The 23384-nt window shown below is 55.5% G+C and overlaps 2 protein-coding genes across 3 annotated transcripts; both read left to right on the plus strand.

Moving 5' to 3' along the window:
• Positions 1 to 838: 838 nt before the first annotated feature.
• PGAP6 (post-GPI attachment to proteins 6) lies at positions 839 to 19181 on the plus strand. Of its 2 annotated transcripts, XM_065684041.1 has the most exons (13): positions 839 to 968; positions 6460 to 6637; positions 8274 to 8481; positions 8568 to 8701; positions 9077 to 9342; positions 10241 to 10569; positions 11294 to 11387; positions 11927 to 12050; positions 12748 to 12884; positions 14870 to 15048; positions 15461 to 15607; positions 15990 to 16106; positions 16976 to 19181. In XM_065684041.1, the coding sequence occupies exons 1-13, from the start codon at positions 869 to 871 to the stop codon at positions 17270 to 17272; spliced, it is 2310 nt and encodes a 769-aa protein (XP_065540113.1). In that variant the 5' UTR covers positions 839 to 868; the 3' UTR covers positions 17273 to 19181. The 2 variants fall into 2 exon arrangements, with proteins under 2 accessions (XP_065540113.1, XP_065540114.1); XM_065684042.1 differs by lacking the exon at positions 16976 to 19181 and having other exon boundaries at positions 15461 to 15618; positions 15990 to 16100.
• A 128-nt stretch (positions 19182 to 19309) lies between these two features.
• Positions 19310 to 22190, plus strand: MRPL28 (mitochondrial ribosomal protein L28). Its single transcript, XM_065686372.1, has 5 exons — positions 19310 to 19634; positions 19869 to 20021; positions 20303 to 20437; positions 21117 to 21203; positions 21811 to 22190. The coding sequence occupies exons 1-5, from the start codon at positions 19347 to 19349 to the stop codon at positions 21886 to 21888; spliced, it is 741 nt and encodes a 246-aa protein (XP_065542444.1). The 5' UTR covers positions 19310 to 19346; the 3' UTR covers positions 21889 to 22190.
• The last annotated feature ends 1194 nt before the right edge of the window (positions 22191 to 23384 follow it).

Below are 23384 nucleotides of genomic sequence, written 5' to 3' on the forward strand. Positions count from 1 at the left end.
CCAGGCTGCATTATTCCCCTGGAGAACACAAACACATCAGAAGGTATCCCAAGGAAAAGGTGTGTAAGAGGGAAGATCCTTCACTCTTCCAAAGTCCACCAGAAAGTCAGCGAGGGAGCTGACTGTTCCTATGAAAGCCACAGATCCCGTGAGCCCTGCGAACAGGGCAGATACGCGAGAGCTGAGAAGGCAGCTGGATTTTCTAGGAACAAGTATAAAACCACCACACTTCACATTGAAGGGCAGAGCTTCCCCAGCAGTTTCCGCTCTGAGCTGGGGTGCGGTGGGCTGGGTGGTCACCCCTGAGCCAGTTAATGCCTGTGATTTCCCGTTAAACGGATCTCAGATTACTGTCTTATTTCCCCTCCGGGCACTGAGCAGCATACCCAGGCAGCGAGGCCACCACCTCCCACGGCAGCAGCCTGCTCCCCGCACCTCTCCCCAGGGTGCTCCTGGGGTTTGACCCCCCTCGAAGTCACTCTCCCGGGGCTCTCGGGGACCTCCTGGAGTGTCGGGGTGCCACGGGACCATCTCGGTCTCTGGGTCACCGCGCTCCCTGGGCTGCTGACAGGACTCCAGCGCTTCCCCAGGACCACGGCGGTCCCCGGGACAGGGAGACCAGATCCCCCCAGCCCCGAGCACCGCAGGCTGCTCCGGGGGCTCCCCCGCTCCGCGCACACCCCGGCGCCGCAGGGGCCCGGCGCTGCCCCGGCCGCGGGTGCCCCCAGGCCGCAGCGCTCCCGGGGGCGGTGGTTCCGCCGGGGGCGGGCCGGGGCGGGGCGGGCCGGCGGAAGCGGGCGGTGGCAGCGCGGGGATGTCGCTGCGGGGCGGGCGGCGGGCGGCGATGCCGGGGTAGCGCCGGGCGGCCATGGCGCGGGGGGGCGGCCCGCCGCTGCGGCGGCTGCTGCTGCTGCTCCTGCTGCAGCTCCTGGCGCTCCCCGCCGGCAGCGGCAGCCGCGCCGGGCCCGGTGAGTCCCGGCCGGGGAGCGGGAGGGGGCTCGGGGATGCTCCGCGGGCACGGGGGCACGTCCGGCGGAGGAGCCGGGCTGAGCGGCCTCGCTGCCCGCCTGGCGGGGTCCCGGCGGCAGAGGCGCCGGTGGGAACCCGACCGGGTCACGTTAAAGTGAGCGGGGACCTGCCTGCCGCGCAGCGCCGGGAGCCGCTCCGAGCCCCGCCGCTCCTGACAGCGGCGGCTTCGAGGTGGCTTCGTGATTTCTGGATGTGATTTGGGTGGTGGGGGCTCTGGGAGCTGTCTCCGGTGGAGCAGCGCTTGTGTCCGGCGCTGCAGAGCAGCGAGAGGTCAGGCACGGTCCCGGAGGGGTTTCTGCTGTACTTGCGGTGGCAGTGATGGGTCTGCTTGGTTTTGCTTGGTTCTGAGCTTACTTTACTTCCAGCGCATCCAGGCGGCTGGGAGGGAGCGGAGGGCTTGCAGAACGGTGGGTTGCTCTCTGTGGTGCTGATGGGGATCTGGGGTGCACAGGGACTGAGCCTCCCCATGCAGAGGGTCAGCCAGTGGCTGCAGTGGCAGACAGGTTTGGGGACGTGAGGTTGTTTGCCTGCTTCATCCCATCATAGAGATAGGCTTGTGCCAGCAGTGCCTATCCACTGTTGATGGTGCTTAATGACTTCCTTATAGTCTGCAAAGCCTGGAGCTGCTCCGGGGAGCTGATGGACGAGATGGCCTTTTGCCCCAGGCCCACCCTCCTCTGGCATCCTGCTAGCTGGGTTCCCAGCCCCGCAGAACTGCCCCTGCCCTTGAGGTGTAGTGGTTGGTTTGTCTTGGTGCCGTCCCACCGACTGGGGAAGTGTCCCCACAGGGTCAGGTCTGGGCACTGGTTAAGATCAGTTCTGCCCCAGAGGAGCGAGGGGTCCTCTTCCTGGAACATTTATGGATGGATTTTTGACCTGGGCCAAAGGAACAGGGTTTCTGTTACATTTTAAATGGGCAAACATCCTGCCACATAGCCAAGTCTTTTCTTGAGGCAGACTGATCATCATCTCTGTAGCTTTAGACAGTGTCTGCATTGAGATGAGGGTTTCATCCTTTTGATGGGAAGCCCTGAAACCAAGGTATCATTTCCGAAAACTACCGTGTTTGGACAAACAAACCCATGCTCTTGCAGGTGGCTCTTTACTCTGAGATTCAAATAACGCATCTCTCTGCATCTGTGATTCTGCTGCACTTTGTTTCTTGTCTTAAAAACACTTTTGCTTTTTGCATAATAGGTTTGAAAAGTGCTTATGTGGAATCTGGATGGGAGAGGATGGAAACAACATCCGTTTGACAATCCCCTTGCTCGGTTTAAAGGCTCGTGAACATCATGGAACAGTCGAGTATGACTTTCCAGATGTTGCTGTGCTGGTGCGGAGCGTACTGAATAGATGGGGACAGACATCTATTCAGTACGCTCTTGATTTCAGTAAGGCATTTGATACTGTCTCCCACAGCATCCTCATAGATAAGCTAAGGAAGTGTGGGCTTGACGATCAAGTAGTGAGGTGGATCGAGAACTGGTTGAAAGGAAGAAGGCAGAGAGTTGTGGTCAATGGCGCAGAATCTAGCTGGAGGTCTGTGACTAGTGGAGTTCCTCAGGGGTCGGTGCTGGGACCGGTGCTGTTTAATATTTTCATCAATGACCTGGATGAGGGAACTGAGTGCACCCTCAGCAAGTTTGCTGATGACACAAAACTGGGAGGAGTGGCTGACACACCAGAGGACTGTGCTGCCATTCAGCGAGACCTGGACAGGCTGGAGAGTTGGGCGGGGAGAAACTTGATGAAATTTAACAAGGGCAAGTGTAGAGTCTTGCATCTGGGGAAGAACAACCCCATGTACCAGTACAGGTTGGGGGTTGACCTGCTGGAAAGTAGTGACCGAGAAAGGGACCTGGGGGTCCTGGTGGATAGGAGGATGACCATGAGCCAGCAATGTGCTCTTGTGGCCAAGAAGGCAAATGGCATCTTAGGGTGCATTAGAAACGGAGTGGTTAGTAGGTCAAGAGAGGTTCTCCTCCCCCTCTACTCAGCCTTGGTGAGGCCGCATCTGGAATATTGCGTCCAGTTCTGGGCCCCTCTGTTCAAGAAGGACAGGGAATTGCTTGAAGGAGTCCAGCGCAGAGCCACAAAGATGATTAAGGGAGTGGAACATCTCCCTTATGAGGAGAGGCTGAGGGAGCTGGGTCTCTTTAGCTTGGAGAAGAGGAGACTGAGGGGTGACCTCATCAATGTTTACAAATATGTGAAGGGTAGGTGTCAGGATGATGGAGCTAGGCTTTTTTCAGTGATATCCAGTGATAGGACAAGGGGCAATGGGTGTAAACTGGAACATAGGAAGTTCCACGTTAACATCAGGAAGAACTTCTTTACTGTAAGAGTGACAGAGCACTGGAACAGGTTGCCCAGGGGGGTTGTGGAGTCTCCTACACTGGAGATATTCAAGGCCCACCTGGACAAGTTCCTGTGTGATGTACTGTAGGTTACCCTGCTCTTGCAGGGGGGTTGGACTAGATGATCTTTTTAGGTCCCTTCCAACCCTCGGGATTCTGTGATTCTGTGATTCTGTGACACATACAGGGCGAGCAAATACAAGAGCATGCTCTCTCGATGCAGATGGGCTGCCAAAGTATACGCCTTGCTTGTGGATGACCTGTCTTTCTGGCTTTCCTCTGCTGATACTCAGCTTATCTGCCTGTGGCGCTTCCTTGTCAGCCCAGCTGCCCCGGGTGCAGCTCTGGGGTGCCCAGCCCAGCGAAGCCTGTGGGCAGGGGCTGGTTCTCCATGAGAAGCTGCTTCTGAACAGACTTTGTCCACGCGGGTGTGTTGTTGGTACAGCCTCAGCTGCTGCTGACCTGGTCACCGGCAGTGTGTGAGCAGGGCAGGTCTGCCCGCCTGCCCTTGGCCTGGCACTGCGCTTGAGCTGGTGCCGTGTAATTGACCGGTCCTTAATAAATAGCACTGCTCATTGCTTGGGGTTTTAATTCTGCAGCCTGGCTGCCCTCTCCTCCCCCAGAACCACACAAATCGTGCTTCAGCTTCAAGAGGATGTGCTGGGTGGGTGGTGACCATGGCTGTTGGCTGTGCAGAGCTCGATGGCTGGTGGGGTTAGAATGATAGAATCCTAGGATGGTTTGTGTTGGAAGGGGCCTTACAGATCATCCAGTTCCGACCCACTGCCACAGGCAGGGACACCTTGCACTAGAGCAGGTTGCTCCAAGCCCCATCCAGCCTGGTCTTGAACACTGCCAGGGATGGGGCAGCCACAGCTTCTCTGGGCAACCTGTGCCAGAGCCTCAGCACCCTCACAGGGAAGAATTTTTTCCTAATATCTAATCTGAATCTCCCTTCTTTCAGTTTAAAGCAATTCCCCTTTGCCCTGTCACTACAGACCCTTGCCAAAAGCCCCTCTCCAGCTTTCTTGTCAGCCCCTTTAGGCACTGGAAGCTGCCCTAAGGTCTCCCCAGAGCCTTCTCTTCTCCAGACTGAACCAGCCCAGCTCTCTCAGGTGGGAGCAGCTTTTATCAAGGCAGGAGGACTTACCCCTGTGCAGGCTGTCTGATGGGATGTGTTGCATTGGGCTCTCCCAGCTCTAATCACACTTTGTGTCCCTGTCTGCCCACATCCTGTGTCCAAACTCCTCTATGGACCTTCAGAAACAAACATGCCTTCTGCATGCAGGGTGCAGCTGGGGTACAGACACCACTGATTAAACACTGCTGCCTTCTGTAACTCCTGTGCATCAAACGTAACTGGGCTCACTATGATCAGTGCAGGGGATCACAGCCAGCTCTTGTCCGTAGCAGCCCACGCACTGTGCTGCCTTGCAGGGAGGGAGCATTTGCTTCAAAAGCCCCTTTTGTGGTCTCTGCTCCTTGCTGGCCTAGAGAGCAGCACAGCCCCGGCACAGGGGAAAGCTCTGCCCATGGGCTGCCAGCTTCTCGCTGTCCTGCCCAAGACTCACCCTTCCCCTGGGTGCCCTTGCCTGGCCCTGTGCACTGAGGTGCTGCAAGAGCTGCTCCCTTGGCTGGACCGTGTGGTGCGTGGCCACACTCTTCCTCCGGTTGGCTTGCATGGCTGGTATTTCTTGCTTCCCTGTTTCCTTCTTTCCTTGTCAGGTTTACAGGGTGCCTGGAGGCTTTGGCTTGGTAATTTGCCAGGGAATTAAACCCATGATTACTGTTCCTGTGTCTTTGCAGCGCTGTGGGTGAAGGTCAGCATGCATCCTGCTTTGGGGCATGAATCGTAGTTCCTGCTAGGATTAGATTCCTCTTGGCATAAAGTACATCCCAAGGCTCTGGTCCTGCTTGAGGATTATTTTCCTCTTTCTTTGGCATCTTTCTTAAACTCCGTTGGGTCCTCTGTGTTTCCAGCATGACCCTGTGTAGTGCTGGAGGAAGGCAAGTTAAACCACACTTGCTGCTTTATTCTCTGTTACAAATGGGGAATCTGTGGCTGAAAGATGATTTCTCCCACTCCAGGGAATTCCAGAGTAGAAAGGGAGCATCTGGGAGGACTTGGCAGAGATGTGAAGATGTTTTCTTCTACCCTTTTGCTGACTGTTATGGACCTTGTTTTTGAGTGGGCAACCTGTGCAGTTTCGTCCCCTTGTCAGCCCTGGTGTGATGGGCTTTTTCCATCCCCGAGCTGCAGTCTGGCTGGTTCCTTGCAGACAATAGCACTGATATACAATTTGCAGGTGGAATTATCAGCAGGCTGGGGGTAATCCGTAGGCATAGCGGGGCAGAGGGGTGGATGGAGGATCTAGTTAGTCCTGATGGCACTTTGACCGAATAGCAGTAGTTTTGCATGATCTTTCAGCCTAGCCTAGGGCTGTTCTAGCTATCCCAGCAGCCTTTCTTCCAGGTAGGAGAATCTTTAGACTTCGGGAGGTACATCTGAAAGCAGAATTAGGTTTGCAGCACATGAATTTTCATCACATTATGTGTCACAGGGAGGCAGTGGGTTGTGCAGTACGTGTGTCTTGAGCTCGGTAAGACAGATAAAGTTAGTTCATGTGCTCAGCAGAGAGAGATGAGGGCACAGCTCTTGACTGTGTGTACCTGCTGCTGGGCCCTGGAGCACCCCTGCACTACCTGCACCCATCTGCTCTGCACTGTTTGTCCCTGCTGCCTACCCTATGGTCCTTTCTTGTGACATCAACTTTTCCTCTGACCTTTTCCTCCTCTCTGTCTCTGGTGATCTGTCATCTTCAGAGCACATCTTGCAGAGGGTACTTAATTCATCTTTTAGTGCTCTCTGGCTCCAGGTGATGGTTTTGTAGCAGGGGTGTGGGTGGTTCTGGCTGGATCACAGTGTATTTAGTGGGACTGGGATGAGAAATCAGGGACACAAAGGGCTCCTCTCCAGCAACCTTTAGACTCCTGTGTGCTCCTGTGTGTGGTGCAGCCCTGCAGCCTGCCCCCAGCAGCCACCCCAGCAAGCGCTGTGCTCTCTGCCTTTCAGACTCCATGTATGTCTCCGAGTACTTCTCTCAGAGTGCACAGAAGCTGTCCTTCTACAGCTGGTATGGGAACGCTAAGCTCTTCCACTTCCATGTGCCGGAAGAAACTGTGCTGCTTCGCTGGCTTCTGCAAGCATCCCGGGGAAAAGGACCTGAGTGCACCGACATGGAGATCACAGTGTATGTATGTCCCTGTGCCAGTGCTTGCCCACATGGGCTTCCTGTCCTTCTCTTGTCGTTGTTCATGGTTGTGGTTGGTTGATTGTAGGATGCTGGACATCTGTTCTCTAGTTGAAGAAGCCATAGTTTCTTCATGTAGCAGCACTAAATCTGTGTTTAAACCTGTAGGAGCTTAAACCTGTAGGAGCATTTTGTTTAAACCTGTGTTTAAACCTGTAGGAGCATTTTGTTTAAACCTGTGTTTAAACCTGTAGGAGCATTTTGTGTTCCTGTTACCAGTGCATCTGGGGCTGTCTGTCAGATGTAGTGTCTAAGAGATGCCTTAGAAGCACTGGAGATAGCTCCACAGTGAGGCTGGTGTTGCTGCTCATAAGCAAAGGTGTTCCTGGACCTTTCTGTGCCTGGCAGGATCCTGCACATGGTTCCAAAGGATGTAGCAGGACTACAGGGGGTTTGAGAGGGCCCCAACCGACTGGAGACAGCCAAATTCCCCAGCACAGAGGAACCGAATAGACTGGTGAAGCCTTGTGAGGCATGCAGCTGTGTGTGGAGCAGAGATAGGAGAGGAATGCCCAGTCTTGCAGACACAAGAGCATGAGAAGATTGCAAACCTGATGCCAGTGAAAGAAATACTGCCCAAAGCAGTACTTGAGTTGGAGGATTTCTGGACTTTGAGCTGTAGCCTGGGAGGGTACCAAGCTTCCTGGGCAAATTGTGCCCATGGAGACACACGAGTCTCTGGCACCCACTCACTTGGGAGTGACTGAAGCAGCTTGACTTGCGCTTCCCTGTCTGTCCTGGACACAGATCAGTGCTCTCGGTTGCTTCGGAGCAGCCTGGCACAGCTGATCTTCCTTTCTGCTTTCCAGAAAGGTTTCCAATAGCTTGGGGATGTGAGGGACAAGGCAACAGCTAAACAATACCCTGAGAAATGAAGACCAGCCCAGCTAAGCTCAAATGGGTTAACACCATATCCACTGTCACGTTTGCCTGCTGGACCTGTTACGTGCTGTTGCAGTGCAGTCCAAAAGCAAGCAAATTGAACACCAGATTGGCTGCCCAAATAAACATCTCGCGTGTTACTTTGCTGCCTGCTTTTCTGCTGCTTCAAACGCTGGGCTGCTTATCTGGGAAGCCAAAGTGCTGTTGTACTGAAGTCAGTCACATGGACCTTCCTTGGTAAGCATCTTCTTAGTCTGTCTGCCTGCCCTTCTTAAGAGAGGAAATAGGGAAGACGTAAATCTTGGCTAGAAAATAAAAGCTCTCTGTTGACGATTCAGCCTATATGGGGAATTTGCTGATGGTTATAAAAAAGGAGTAGTTTTGCGCCTGGGGCTTAACCTTAGTAAGTGTGAAAATTTGCTTTCAGGCTTCATGGAATTATGTAAATCCTTATCTTAATAAGCAGCCAAGTTAAACCAATCTCTAAATAAATCCCGGATAAGCTAATAGCAGCCAGTCCTCACCAGATGAAAATGAGGGCTCTTGTGGCCTGCTTGAAAATGTGGGGTTTGCCACGCTGCTCCCTCTCAGATCCCAGGCCAACCTGGGTGTCCACCGATGAGTCTGTTTCCCAGTTTGTTTTGCCAGTGTCTTTACACCCCTCGGTTTATTTGCATTCTGGTTTCTCTCACAGGCACTTTCGCTATGGGGCCCCTCCCGTCATTAACCCACTGGGCACTCGTTTTCCTGCTAATGCCACTGTCCGTCCTTCCTATAACATCAGCATCACTCTGAGCAGTGCTGTGCAGAACACCACATTTGTGAACATCACCAGCCCTGCTGCTGGAGACTGGTTCATCGCTGCCCATCTCCCTGAGGCTGCTGGCAGGATAGAAGTGAAGGTGAGGGTCCTGGTGAGGCTCTCGGCCATCGTGCTGTGCTCAGTGTGTCTTGCCACAGCTGACCCGTCTGCTCTCCCCTCCTGCAGGGTTTCTCCACTCCATGCCCCTATATGTTCCAGGCAGATATGTTTGTGCTCAGACTCACTGATATGCCTGTTCTGGAGCCTGGTGTTGCCATGCCACAAACAGTTGTCTCTCCTGCTAAGCCACTGCATGTCAAGTGAGTGAGAGCAGCGGGTGGAAGGACTTATGGCCGTGGTGGGGTGGGATTTCCCATGGGTGCTGCTTAGGGGAGGCCACTGTTGTTCCCGTGTGGGGCTGGAGCTGGGGTCTCCGTGCCTGTTTGCCAAGCTCCCTGCAGCAGTGGTAGGGTTTGCACAGAGAGCACGAACTTCTCCGGCTCTTCCCGGGTGGTCCTAGAGGTTCAGCTGTGGGAACTGTAGTTCCTGGGAGACGTTTCCCTTGGGAAGGATGTTCACAACGCCAACAGGACCAGCCAGTTCTTGCCACAAAACCCCGGGACTGTGGTGGGTCACAGCTGGCTTATGTGGAGAGCACAAGCTCTGCTGACTGCTGGTCCCCCTTCCTCCTGCAGGGTCTTCGTTCCCAAGCATGCCGCAGGGATGCGGTTTGAGCTGCGAAGCTGTGTGACAAGCGAGCAGAAAGCGTGTGCCGTGCGGGTAGTGCTGGGCTCCATCACGCTGCCCCAGAACTTCCAGAAGATCATCACCTGCACTGGGAACGTCAACTGCAGCCTGGCCCTGGAATCACCCCCCTGGGAGAAGTGGCTGCAGGTCATGGTGGAGAGTCTTGGCCCTGCCAATGCCAGCGTGTCTGTGGAGATGCTGGCTTCTTTCACAGGTGGGCTTCCACTTTCTCTAGCCCTGTGGGAAGGACCAGAGAGAACTTTGTGTCTACTGTGTCTCTCTTGAGCCTCGGGGTGGGTGGCTGGCTGTCTTCCCTAGCATGCTGGCATAACCTTGGGGGCTGGAACATAGTTGTTGCTTTGAGGTCAAAAGTGAAGGCTTCAGTGTTCACCCGAGAGGGTACTCCCTGGAGATGCCTGTTTTGGAAATGCCTGAAAAGTTTGGGGTCTCTGAAGCAACGATGTTTTCCAAAGCCTGTTTGGGAAGCAGTGCCTGACTTACTTGAAATCTTGTGGGGAGAGTAATTTGGGGTTACTGCACTGTGATGATATGTTGACTATCGATTGGGAATAAGCAGGCTACAGACAAGAAACCATTTCACAGAGGTTTCTTTGGGGTAATGTCTTGGGTAGCGAGGGGATGTCTCCATTTCGGGTGACACCCTGTGACTCAGAAGGTTACAAGGTCCTTGTGGCTGTGACAGGCACCTTTACATCCTCCTATTACATGACCATAATCCCTGTTTGACTCTTGGAAGCTCACCAACAAGGCACATTTTTTGCTGGGGGTTCTGCCATCCCCTCTTCAAAGCAGAGCCTGAACCCACGTGCTGGAGGGCCTGGGACTCACAGTCAAGGTGTTAGAGGGGAGCACTTAGAGTCTTTGGGAGCGATGGACAGGCGTCCATCATGTCCCAACTTGTGGATGCCGATGCTAGAGTTCCCCCTGCAAAGATGGTGCCTTTCATGGGCTGTAGCGAATGCTGCAGTGCATGAACCAGCTGAAATGCCTCCAGTTTGTGCTGTCACTTGAAGGTCTGGAGCTGCTGGGGCCTTGCCCGGATGAGGTGCTAGTCCTGCCTGTGCTGATTCCTTTCCCTTTTTGCTTTACAGCTTGCAGACCAGGAAGTACCAGTTCATTTCTTAACTTCAGCAGCCTAAACCAGAGCCAAACTGGTCCCAGACCAGGTAGCACAGGAGCAGCAGGGAGCTCCGCTCTGTCTACCACAGAGGCTTCACAGAACGCGTCTGGCCAGAGGAGCTTCTGCCTGCAGAACCAGCCCGTCGTTCGTGAGGACCTGGACGTGGTGTCTGTGCGCTACAGGCTCTTGAATGGTCCCAGTGTACCTGTGAACAACCTCTCCCCGACCCTGCTCCTCCTCAACCTGAACACTGGCATGGACAGCGGGGGTTCCCTCGTGATCAGTCTCCTGCTTAACAAGGTGTGGAGGCTCTCGGATGGGATTGTCTCCCCTTTGCAGGGCTCCGTCCCTGCTCCTGGGTGGGTTTGTCAGCAAACTCCAGGGGTTGTAGGTCCCGGTGGGACTATTTATCTTCCCTTTTGCTGTCACAAAACACTCTGAGCCTACTTTAGCCACTTCCAGCATGTCCCACCTGCCAGCTCCAGTTCAGGTGCCACAGCTTGCTGACATGTGGTGGCAGTGACGCTGAGGAGACGAAATGGAAAGCAGCTGCAGTGCCATCTTCTGCACAGGAGCCTGGCACCCTGCCACCAGCATAGGAGATTGAGCAGGGAAACCCAGGGATGTTCCTGCCCAAGTCACTGATTCCCAGTCTCCTTCAGTGACATCCCAAAATCAGCCCCCTGAGATTCTGTGTAACTTCCTGAGGGCTGCAGCAGGGCTCAGCCCTGGTGTCCTGCTGCCTCTGGCTCCTGCCGCTGTGCTCATGCTGAAGCGATGTGTGAGTGCTGCAGCTCGGGGGCAGTTTCCCCGTGCAGCCCCCCACGATCCCCTCTTGCCTTTCAGCCAGCTTGTGACACAGTGGCAGCGCAGGGCGAGGTGAGCATGGGTTTGCCCAGAAGAAGCTGCTGAGTTGTCGGGTGACCTTGATCTGCAGGGTTCATTTGGGGCAGCGTGGGAGAGGACTTGCTCCAGGGGGTGGCATCGGGGCGCTCTGACCTGGGACACTGCTCTGTTTGCACAGACATCCGTGAACCTGGCCAATGCCTCCGTGGTCGCGTGTGTGAGTGCTGCTTCACCGGTGCTGTCCCTCAATGCCACACACAACTGCAGCACAGGTAGGAGACGCTGGCGCCTGATGCCAGCTCAGCGACACCATCTTGGGGCTTTGCTTTTAGGCTTGTGAGCTGTCAACTGACTCAGGACTTTGCGGTGTCCCAAGGAAGCTGATTTTGGCACGAGCCCTTGTGAGGTCTTTGTGCTGGCATGTGCCTAACGTGCTAGTCTGGCACCCAGAATTAGTCTCCAACAAAGGAAGGTCTTATTACCATTTGGGGCTCTTCCAGCCTTGTTGGCAATAGGTTTGGGGATGGTCAAGGTATTGCTGGTGTGTGGAGAAGCTAAGCTCTGCACTGGAGGACTAGCCAAGCGAACAGGGTGCTCCAGGTGCCTTGTGCTGTCTGTGCAGGGCTGAGAGCTGAGATGAAAGAACAAGGGTCTCAGGGGCAAGGGTCCTCTCCATTCCCCAGGTACTTCCTGAGGATGGGAGTAGGAGCCACAGGAGCCTCTGATTCCTGTGCAATCCATCTCGGCATAGGATTGCTGTGGGCCCTTCTCCCCTATTCTTGGCACATCACAGCACCCTCTTTTCCTTAAGCTTTTTTCCAGGGCTACCCTCTGAGTGTGAGCACATCCTCTGCGGAAGCGACGCTGATTGTCCTGTACCCACAGACGGATGACTGGTTCCTCTCCCTGCAGCTCACCTGCCTGAGGGGCCAGGGGTGAGTGCTGTGCCATCCCACCTCGGCGCTGCTTCAGAGTGCTCTGTCTCCATATCCCACTGCCCTTGACTGGTGTGAGCAAAACCAAACCCCTGTCCTCACCACCATGCCATCGGCTCAGCTGGTAGCAGCTGAACTGCGGCTGCTGAGGGAGCAGGGGGTGGGTGACAATTTCAGCTTGCTCACTTGTGAGCACCCAAACAGCTTCTCTAGTGCCCAGCTGGCACATCTCATGCAGGCTGCAGGTGGCAGAGCCTGCCTGGATGAGCTTCCTCTTCCCCAGGTGGATTTTGAGGTGATAAATTGTTAAATGAAAATGCTGCCCTAACTCCTTTGAGGGGTCTCTGAGGGGTAGGCAGCTGTGCCCATGCTCCTGCAGTTTGCCTAGAAAGCAGAAGCTCAGTCCTTGTGTAAGGGGCCGAGGGTGCACTGTAAAACAGTGCTAGTGATGCTGCAGTCAGTTATGGGCACTGGGGTCTGCTATGAGTGTCAGGAGAGCTGATGGCTGCATATCAGTTTGGCTGTTCAAGTGGAGAGGGAATCAACTCTGCTTCAAACTCTGGGGAGGGATGGAATAGATCCCAGAATATCAGGGACCTTGCATACACAGGCATGGCCTGAGCTGGAGCAGGGTGCTACCTGGGCACAAGGCTGCCCCAGAGGACCAGGGTACCAACGTGACCTGCTGTCCTTGCAGTCAGTGTAATGCTGCAGAAGCCAAAGTGACCGTCTTCGCATACCTCACCCCCTGCTTCAATGACTGTGGGCCGTACGGGCAGTGCAGCCTCCTGAGAAGACACGGCTACCTCTATGCTGGCTGCAGCTGCAAGGCTGGTGAGTGCATGTTCTAGGAAGCTTTGCCATCCTCCCCAAGGGGAGGACACATGTTTATGGTGGTGGTGTTCGGGTAGGGCAGCCTGGGGTCTGCCGCAGCTGCCAGGAGCAGCCTGGTGTCACAGTGACTGCCCAAAGAGCCCTCAGCACCCATGGTGGCCTCTTGGAGAGCGTCCTGACTTCCCCAAGGGATGCTGTGCTTTAGGGAGCACAGAGTACCCCAGGGAAAATGGGGAATTGGGCTGAGGACAGCTCAGGGCTTGGAGAGGTGCTCCTGAGCACCCGCAGATTGATCAGGGTGCTGGCAGGGCTGCTGGAAGTGCCTGCACCGCAGCCTGTGCCTTCCAGGGAGGTTTGTTATGTGGGGTCCTGGTATGGGTGCCATGAGGCCGGGCTGCATCCCTGCCTGTGCTTTGCCATAGTGCTGCCTCCTGCCAAGAGCCAGCACACAGGCCAGCCCTTGGGCCTGGAGGAGGAACATCTGTGTCAGCTGCTAATTATCTTAATGGGATGAGAAGGCTGGGCTGTAGTCAGTGGTGTAGGGAAGATGATAGCTCTGCTGTGCCTGGGTGGTACGTGTACCTGCTCCCAGCAGAAGGACAGGGTAAACTGTGGTTCAGTGCTGCTTTGGGTCTGAGCCAAGACATCCCTGCTGTCTGCTGCAGTGCTGATGATGGGTGTGGAGCGAGATGGAGAGCAGCATCCTCATTTCCCTGAGGGGTGCCAGGTTCTGGGCAGCACAGAGCACCCCAAGGGAACCGGGGAATCAGGCTGAGGACAGCTTTCTGTTGAATCACTTGGAGCAAAACGCCCCATCTGCATATTCATGACCCAGAAATAAACTGGAGAGAGCAGCCTCCCCAGGCTCTGCCTGGCAGGGAGCCGGCACAAGGGGCAGAGCTGCTGGCGTGGTTTCTAGTGGCACTGTAGCTACTTTTAACTCTGGACCACGGGGTACCTGCACATACGCAGGCTGCCCTGTGACTGACCTTCTTTCCCCAGAGCAGGGTGTGGGCATCCTAATCTTGAATTGAAATAAACTCAAAGAAAGAAAAAGGCAGGTGTGCGTTCACAGGAGACTGCCTCAGCTCAGTCCTTAGTCAGCAGGCTGAGAACTGTGCCCTGTGTCACCACACTGTCCTCTAGGAAATGCTCACTCCCACTGTCCTGTGCAGACCTGGGTGTCACTGCGGGCTGAGGCACTGGGTTCGATCATACTAGGGAAGAGGAGTTACAATCGCACCTTGGGCTGTGCACGGGGGCTACAAGGACACTGAGCTGGGCTCTTCTGAGGGAGCAGAGGGAAGGGGCAAGAGGCCACAGATGTGGGCTGCAGCAAGGAAACTTCCAGCTAAACTGAAGAAGACAGCTTTTTCCCCTGTCGATGTTGTTCATCATTGCACAGTGTCCAGGTCCACATCCTTGAGGATCTTCAAATCTCAGCTGGGCAAGGCCAGAGTTGCAAAGCTGGAGCAACCTCACCTGGCTTTGCGGTCTGCCCTGCTGTGCCAAGTAGTAGGAGGAGCCCAGTGGCTTCCTCAGTGCTGTGGTTCATTCTGCACCCTAGTGCCTGGGATGTGTAGGGATCTTTCACCCAGCTGACTCCATTGTGTGGAGCATCTGTGTCTCAAAAGCCTGATGTACCACCAGCAAGTAGCACGTGTGTTGAGTTATTGAAGGGGTGAAAAGCACCATTCTGGACAGAGCCATGCTGTAGCTAGGGTGGCCTCTGCTACATGGGAGCAACCTGTGGGATGCCCCCAGAGCAGACGCAGGGCACTGCTGGGGTTCCCCAAGACCTTCCACAGCAGAGCATGCAATGAGTAGAGACCATCCTGAGACCAGGAGTGGGAGTGGCTGATGGACCAAGTGAGAGGAGGCTCAGCGGTGAGAATCCTGCTTCTGAGGCATCCCAGGCTCTTGCTGGGTGCTGCAGGAGGACAGGGTAGGGCAGTGAGATCCACACAAGCCTCTCTGCTCTGCAGGTTGGGGAGGGTGGAGCTGCACGGACGATGCCAAGGCCCAGTCTATCAGTGTGCAGAACCTGGCCACCCTCCTGCTCACCCTGAGCAACCTCATGTTCCTGCCGGCCATAGCAGTTGCTGTTTATCGCTACTACCTGGTGGAGGCCTCCGTCTACACCTACACCATGTTCTTCTCCACGGTAGGGATTGCCTTTTGTCGGGTCCCCTCTCACCTCCCGCTGAGCATCAGGAATGCTGCATCAGCCTGCAGTCTTTGGTGGAGGAGCTTCTAGGATCGTTGGACAAGCACCTCCATGGGCACGTCCTGCTCCTCAGAGCTGGGCAGAAGTGTTACTTTCACTGGGCTCTCATATTTGGGGGTGGGAGCCCAGGGAGCAGAGATAGGCGTCTTTGTCTTGGCTGCTTCAGGAGCATTGCACTTTTGAAGGGTGCTGTCCTCGGAGCACCCTTCAACCGTGGTGGAGCTTCAGGGAGGCACTTCCAGGAGGGATCCTGCTGCCATGGGCTGAGCCTTCTCCTGCCTCTCCTTCCCAGAAAGCCGTGTGGTGCTGCTGGATTCACGCCAGCCTTTGCTTTTGTCCCCGGCTCTAGTTCTACCATGCGTGCGACCAGCCAGGCATCGCGGTGCTGTGCATCATGGACTACGACACACTGCAGTACTGTGACTTTTTGGGCTCCGTGGTGTCCATCTGGGTGACGATCCTGTGCATGTCCCGCGTGAAGAAGATCCTGAAATACGTGAGTGTCAGGTAACCCTGCACGGCAGGGCCAGACCTGAGCCAGCCGAGCCACGGGCGGCCACTGAGCCCTCTCAAGGCTGTGTTTCAGTGACACAGCCTAGCCTGGTGACAAAGCCTGTCCGACACTCAGTGCCACCCTGGTTTTAAACCACTGGCTTGTTCTGTCCTGGGATTGTGAACCTGTGTGCTTGTAGGGACTGGGATTTGTGGGAAAGGTTCATGGATCCTCTGGTTTCTCCTTCTGAAGGTGCTGCTCCCAAGTCCTGCATGCACGCAGGGCTGGGTGGCCAGGAGGTGAGGTCCTCCGTGCCTCTGGCATGGCTGGCTGTGCTCTGGCAACAGATGAGCTGTTGGTGACAGTGGTGGTGTCTCATTCCCAGGTCCTTTTCGTCTTGGGGACCCTGTTAATTGCCATGTCCCTGCAGCTGGATCGCAGAGGGGTGTGGAACATGATGGGTCCCTGCCTCTTTGCCCTCGTCATCATGGTTGCAGCGTGGGTAAGTACAGGCAGCGAGGCAGGACTTGCCGTCCTTTGCTCCCTTCTGGAGAATGATGGTGGCAGCGCAGACCCTGGCTACAGCCCATCCACAGGCATGGCTTGATCCGCTCCAAAAATCTCCTCAGAGCGATTTTATTTTGGCCTTTCAGTTCTTAAAAGGGGCCTGTAAGAAAGATGGGGAAAGACTTTTTAGTGGGGCCAGTTGCGACAGGATGAGGGGTGATGATTTTAAACTAAAAGCGGGGAGGCTTTTAGGCTGGATGTGAGGAAGAAATTCTTTACAGTGAGGGTGGTAAAATCCTAGCACAGGCTGCCCAGAGAGGTGGTGGATGCACCATCTCTGGAGACATTAAAGGCCAGGCTGGATGTGGTTCTGGGCAACCTGATGTAGTTGAAGATGTCTGTGCTCATTGCAGGGGGGGTGGACTACATGATCTATGAAGGTCCCTTCCAACCCAAACTATTCCATGATTCTGTGAAGCACCCAGATGGAGGGGGGGCAAGGCAAGGTGTTCGTCCATCCCTTGTAGCTGAGAGATCCCTGGTTATGGGTCTCGGCACAGTCCAGCTGATGCAGCTCCAATTGAGTGCCTGCCTGTGGCTGCAGTGTTGCCCCAGAAGGGTCATCTATTGCTTTTGCAGTGGGCAGGAGCTATAGCATCTGTGCTGGGCTATGGTGCCACAGCTGGGTGTGGGCTTTTGCATGCGAAAGATGGGCCCAAGAAGAGGGGAGGACGAATCTCTCGGGGGCAGCAGGCACAACCTCTTGCTGTGAGGTTGGCAGATGCTCCTGGGCCAGGCAGCACTGCCTGTGCCCCCTGCCTAAACTTCTTGGGTGCTTAACCTTCTGTGCTCTGACACCTCCAGGTTTACCACGGCGTGAAGCGCAGGCACTGCTACCCCTCCTCATGGAAGCGCTGGGTTTTCTACCTCCTCCCAGGGATCACCTTGGCTTTCATTGCCATCTCAGTATATGCATTCATGGAAACCAATGAGAACTATTACTACACCCACAGCATCTGGCACGTGCTGGTGGCTTGCAGCGTTGCTTTCCTGCTTCCTCCTCGGGACAAGCATAAAAAGCCCTGGGCCTGGTCACAGAAGCTCACTTGTCGCTATCAGATCTGCCAGAATGACCGTGAGGAGCTGTACGCTGTGACATGAACTGCTCTGCTCCTGGTGGCAGAGGTGGAGGCTGCTGAGGTTGCTCTTGGCCTGGGCTGCCCCTCTCTTGCACGTCAGCAATCCTCTTACGTGCTTGGTCACTGGCTGGGAGGGCGCAGCATGCACCAGGTTTAAAGATGGAGATGGTGGGCTTGTCTTGTGAAGGCAAGCTTGAGGCCACCTCTGCTTTTCTGCTGGGATGGGGCAGGCTCTTTGTGGTTCTAGATCAAGGAATAGCCTGTCCTGCACTTCCCCATGGCCCTGGGGGAAATCGCCAACCCTTATTCCCCTGCTGCTGCATCCATGAGGCTTGGGCTTAGCCCGCACTGAGCTGCACCCCCTTTCCTAGCAGAGGGGCTGTGGGGCAGGGTTTTCCCCTGCTGTCCTGCAGTCAGCATTTGAACCCAAGAAAGATGGGTTTCTTCTGACCTGGGGGACAAATAGTGCCACATGCCCTTGGTGCTGGTGTGGAGGAAGCTGATCCTGGTGTGTACTGGGCTCTTGGCTGCCATCTCCATGGGGGTCTGCAGCCTCTCTTGCTATGAAACAGGCAGTGCTGCTCTTACCTATTCCTGGTTCTGGGGAGGGGAAGAACAAGTCCGGGAATTGGGCCCTGGATTCAGGGTCAGACTTGGCAGGAATGTGAAAAAAAACAAGGTGGGGACATGCAAGAAGCATCAGCAGCATCTCACCCAGAGCTGTGAAGCCCGCAGCAGGGCAGGGTTCAGTCCAAGTTAACTTTAGCCGTCAGCTCAGCTAGAATGAGCCAGGCTGCTGCACTGTCCCCTTCCTCCCTCGATGTTCAGGTATTTACAGTCTTCCTCCCTTCTGTGGGTTTGGTGTGTGTGCAGCTCTGCCTGGGGCAGTGTGCGTGGTCCAGGATGGGGTCTGAGCTGTGTGCTGGCCGCTCCTCCAGCCTGCTGTGCCTGGGAGGCTGGATGTGCTGCAGGACCACAGCCGATCTGAGGCCACTGGCAGCGTCCTGCCCCAGCCAGGAGCTTTGCCATGGGCTCCCCAGATGCCTACAGTCTCCTTTGAGGTGTCTGTCTCACCTTAGCCTTACTAAAGGGCACGCAGACATCAAAAGGCAAGGGCAGAAGCTTAGCAACCAGGAAAGCTGGCTTTGCCCATCCATATCCTATAGATAGAGGTCAAACACACTGTTCCTTGCTGGTTGATTCTAGTGGTTGGCTGGGTGTAGAGTGCTGGGAGCCCCTCCTCAGGTGGCTCTGTGGAGGAAAGAGCTATTTATGCAGGATTTGGCTCCTCGGGATTCTTTCTTTGCTTTGAAGAGCAGCCAGCCTCCTGCTCAGCTCTGCACTTTACCCTCTGCCTCCCCTCCTCTTCAAGCTCTGACTTCCTAAGCAGGCGAAGGGCACTCGCCTGAGCCCAGCGATGTTGTCCCATCACCCGTATCCCGCATTTCCCGTTGCTGCAGCCATCCACGCCAGCAGGATGGGACTGGGGTGAGGGACATGGGGCCCTCAGGGCTTCTCGAAGTCTTATCACTTTTAGGCACTTTCCCCCCGTTTCGGTTTGCACAGTGGCGTTGCAGCCCCAGTACCGTGCCAGGAGCTCCATCAGCCGTGCCCTCCGTGCCGGGCTGCCCGTTACCGGAAAAAGCAATAATAATTCCTCACCGGGCCTTTGGGGAGAGAAATCCCGCTACCGTGATTGTTCGTTTTGTGTTGATCGTGGACGTTCTGCGCTATGCCTCCTGCTGCCCTGGCACAAGGTTGCGTTCGGTGGCGGTGGTGTTCCTTACCTGGGGCGAGAGCTGAGCGAATTCCTGGGGAAAGAACAGGGCTGTTGGGTTTATTTCCTTTGCTGTTCCTACCTGTGATTATTTTATACGGTGGATTTTAACGCTTACAGTTTTATAAGCCAATAAAGCTATTTGAGGGCACCACCGCGCTGTCACCCTGCGGGCGAAACGCGGGCGCGGCGCGGCCCCTGCCGGCCGCCGTCGCCGCCGCCGCCGCCCTCTCCCCGCCTCCCCACGCGCGCCCCCCGCCGGTTCCGGTCGCGGTGCGCGCCGGGAGCGGAAGCGGAAGCGGCCGCGGCGGAGGGGGCGATGCCGCTGCACCGGTTCCCGCCGCGGCTGTGGCCGGAGCTGCGGCTGCGGGAGGGCATCTGCGCGCGGCTGCCGCAGCACTACCTGCGCGCGCTGCGGGACGGCGCCCCGCCCACGCCCGTGCACTGGCGGCCGCACGGGCTGCGCAGCCGCCGCAACGCGCGCACGGGGCAGTGGGAGCGCGTGCAGGACGTGCCCGTGCCCGTGCACCTGCCGCGCGCGGCGCACGAGGGGCTCTGGGGCGGCGAGGGCTGGATCCGCGGCTTCCGCTACGCGCGCAACGACAAGGTGAGCGCCGCGGGGCACCGCGGGGCCGCGGCGGCGGCGCCGGGCGCTGAGCAGGGCTGTGCGCCGGGCACTGATCCGGACTGTGCGCCGGGCGCTGAGCAGTGCTGTGCGCCGGGCTGTGCGCCGGGCGCTGATCCGGTCTGTGCACCGGGCACTGAGCAGGGCTGTGCGCCGGGCGCTGAGCCGGGCTGTGCACCGGGCTGTGCGCCGGGCACTGATCCAGTCTGTGCGCAGCTCTCCACCAGGCTGCCCAAGACCTGGAAGCCGCAGCTGTTCGAGCGGCAGTTCTACAGCGAGATCCTGGACGCCACGCTGACCATCACCGTCACCATGCGCACCCTGGACCTCATCGACGAGGCCTACGGCTTTGACTTCTACATCCTCAAGGTGCGGCGCCGTGCGCACGGGCACCTGCTGTTAGCGTGTTAGTGCACGTCAAAGGCTTCCAGCCTTTGGTAACGCCTTGACCTGGTGTTTAAAGGTCAGAACCATGATCAAATGAGCTCCGGGACAATCCTAAGGGATTATTTGTAGTTTCATAATGCATGTCCCGAAAGCCTCTATGGTGTGCGGATAAGCCACCAGTGTTGTCTGTGTGCTGATAGACTCGAGTGTTCTTCAGCAGCTGGACTTCTGGTGCAGTTTAACATCTGACTTTATTTCTCCAGACCCCAAAAGCTGATATGTGCTCGAAGCTCGGGATGGATTTGAAGCGAACTATGCTGCTGCGACTTGCACGGCGGGATCCTAAACTGCATCCCGATGATCCAGCCAAGAGAGAGGCCATCTATAACAAGTACAAGGTGGGGGCCTGACCTGCGGCTCCTGCCCTGGTATCTGCAGTGGTGTTTGTGGGTTGTCCACTTTGATAATCTAATCACCCTGTACCAGAACAGCCCAGTGTTAATGCTTCTGTGTTCAGATTTAAGGGTATGGCCAAAGAAGTCGTAAGCACAATTTACCAGGCTTTTTATGTCTCTGGGGGCTGCCAATTTCCATTCGATTACTTGGGAAGACAAGCCTGTGTGTCTGCTGTGATCGAGCTCAGTGAGGGTCTGCAATAAGCGCTGGTTGGAGCCAGCACTGCCAACAGCAGCGAGACTTTGTAGTGACGCTGCAACGAGGAGACCACAGCTCCTGTGTGCAGTTTAGTGTTGTGCAGCTGCTGGTGGCTGCCAGCATAGGAACACCTCCATAGGAGCATCCACAGTCCGTGGAGTTGTGCTGAGAAGCAGCCCCAGGACTACACAAAGGGGAGGCACAACAGCAGGTATGACTGATTGGAGAAAGCAGGACTCTTGCTGCGGGGCAAGGAGAGGTAGGAAGTGGGCTTTAGTTGCCAGCAGTAAGGGAAGGGTGTTTTAGGATTTATCCATAGTAATGCTCCTGCTGGATTGCATGTTTGTGAGAGGTGGGCATAGAGAGCATTTGCATCTCAGTCATCTGGAAAGACTGTACCACTTGCTCCTTCGTTTATCACAGGAATTTGTAATCCCAGAAGAGGAAGCTGAATGGGTCGGCTTGAGTTTAGAAGAAGCAATAGAAAAACAGAGGCTCCTAGAAAAAAAGGTGAGTTCCTGAGGCAGTGCTTGGCACCAGGGTGCCTTAGCTGCATCAGCCTGCACGTCCACCTGATCCAACAGCCTGAGCACTCCTGAGCGATGATCCGAAACTCCTGAGCAGCCGCATGAGCCGCTCATGGCAACATTTCCCCCAGACCTGTTGGCTCCCATTTTGCCTGCAGCAGGAACAAAAAGGTCAGAAGCACTGACTGTTATGGGGTGGTGCTGGACCCTGAACCCCATGGGGCTGCAGCTTCTTCAAGGGGTGTGTTCACCCAATGTGCTTTAGTACAGCCCTGATTGAGGGCAATGTGAGGAGGGAGGGAAGCATTTTTAGAAGGAAAGGAATCCCTGGGAGCTGCTGCTGATTCCGATCTGCAGGCAGAAGGGGAAAAAGCTGATGAAAGTCAGGTTACAGAGCTCAGAACAGATGTCTCTGGGGAAGTAGCAGGTTGCCTTGTTAAGCCACTGAAAAATGCCTGACCATGTCTTGCTCTGATGTTAACTGTTGGCACTCCCACCGCAGTGGCTCCTGGGGCTCTCCAGCCCACTGCACCCCTTGCTGCTTTGCAGGTTCACTCCTTGTAAGTGGCTTATTCTCTGCCTTGTTTCAGGACCCTGTCCCGCTCTTTAAGGTGTATGCTGAAGAGCTCGTCAACCAGCTTAAAGAACAGGCAGAGAAGAAGCAGTAGAAGAAACCTGTGGAGCAAAGCCCCTGCTGCAGATCAAGCTATGGGGTTCAGTGAGTCCAGTCTGAACCATGCTTGGGTGGAAGCGGCCACATGAAGAGCGTGCCCAGGAGCATGTTGCAGTTACTGAAGTCTAACAACAGCGTAAATTCATGAGGAACCATTCCTGTGGCCTCTGAAAGTGTTCCTGTAAGACGGACTTAATGTGGTCCTGCCTTTGCAAGTAGTTGGCTACTGTTGAGAGTTTGATCATGATGTAAAATGAAATATGTATTTTGGGAGTATCAGTAAACTTTTCTCTGATACTTATGGCTCATTAGTGTGTTCTAGCAGGGGCTGGGAGACACAGTGATGGTGTAACGTAGATCAGTCGCCAGCCTTCTGCAGCAGAGACCCCAAGTAGGTACCCCAAGTCCCTGCCTCAAGCAGTGGGGCTGAGCTCGCTGACCACTCTGACCCCTTGGTCCCAAGGGGACCAAGGCTGTTCCTGTTTGAAGTTGGTGACTTTTAAAGCTTTCATTCTGTAAAACTGTAGCCGAAGTGGGTGCTCAAGCCTTTGCTCCTGTCTGGCAATAAGGGATTGTAAAGCATTTGCCATAATTACATGCTGATGAACAGCACTGTGTATTATGGATGTCATCTGTAAGCTTCATGGTCCTGAGTGTGTTTCTGGATGGGGAAAAAGGTCTCTCTTCCATTTCCCTTCAGCTCAGAGGTAAGGCACAACCACAGAGCTTGCAGGATGGACCTCATGTGAGCTGTATCTCTGGATTGTCACCCCTGGAAGAGACTTAACCATGTCTCGGGACAAGACATGCTCCTCCTCTCTATAAGGGCAAGTGTATTGTCATAGTTTCTGAACCACAGGACCCATGATGAGAGGGAGGCTGGGCTTGTAGAGCAGTGTGTGGCTGGCCCCCTCTGCATTGGGATGGAGTAGGACCAGAGAGAGGAAATTCACAGGGCCTTAATGTCTGCCTTAAAGATTCGGGGGACAGGCAGTTACTGGGGAGGCACAGACCTGGGATGACGGGGGTGGCGACGTGAATGCCAGCTAAATGATGGCATTTCCTGAAGGCCAGACTTCTCTGCTGCTTTCTGGGCCAGGGAATGGGTTGGAGCCCTCGCAAGGGGTATTTGAGCCCCAGGGTGAGTGTGGCAGAGCTGTGCAGCCCCTGAATGGTAGGGCTGGTTGGTCAGGGGCTGTGCTGTCTCTGCATGGGTGCAGGAGGCTCAGCACCACAGGGGATAGGTTGGATGGCAAAAGCTGGGGTGTTTCCAGCTTGCCTGTGTCTCTGCTGCGAAAAGTCCAGGTTCTCAGGAGCAAACCGGCACAGAAGGTTGCATTTGCTATGAGTGATTTTGTAGCTAGGCCAGCACAAGGATGTTTGCTTATCTCTTCCCTCTTCTGCAACTGAGCTGAGAGGGAAGCTGCTGCCCAGCTCCTCGGGGACCCTGACACTCTGCCCTCGTTAGAGATAATTAGCTGGGACAAGCTC

The sequence above is a fragment of the Lathamus discolor genome, chromosome 6, assembly GCF_037157495.1.
Source record: "Lathamus discolor isolate bLatDis1 chromosome 6, bLatDis1.hap1, whole genome shotgun sequence".
NCBI classification, from domain to species: Eukaryota; Metazoa; Chordata; class Aves; order Psittaciformes; family Psittacidae; genus Lathamus; species Lathamus discolor.

Bases quoted from the DNA above. Each gene is read 5' to 3' on its own strand.
- PGAP6 (XM_065684041.1), top strand. From the start codon at position 869: ATGGCGCGGGGGGGCGGCCCGCCGCTGCGGCGGCTGCTGCTGCTGCTC. The intron at 969-6,459 runs GTGAGTCCCGGC...TCTGCCTTTCAG, and splicing joins CGGCAGCCGCGCCGGGCCCG to ACTCCATGTATGTCTCCGAG. The intron at 15,049-15,460 runs GTAGGGATTGCC...CCCCGGCTCTAG, and splicing joins ACACCATGTTCTTCTCCACG to TTCTACCATGCGTGCGACCA.
- MRPL28 (XM_065686372.1), top strand. From the start codon at position 19,347: ATGCCGCTGCACCGGTTCCCGCCGCGGCTGTGGCCGGAGCTGCGGCTG. The intron at 19,635-19,868 runs GTGAGCGCCGCG...GTCTGTGCGCAG, and splicing joins GCTACGCGCGCAACGACAAG to CTCTCCACCAGGCTGCCCAA. The intron at 21,204-21,810 runs GTGAGTTCCTGA...GCCTTGTTTCAG, and splicing joins AGAGGCTCCTAGAAAAAAAG to GACCCTGTCCCGCTCTTTAA.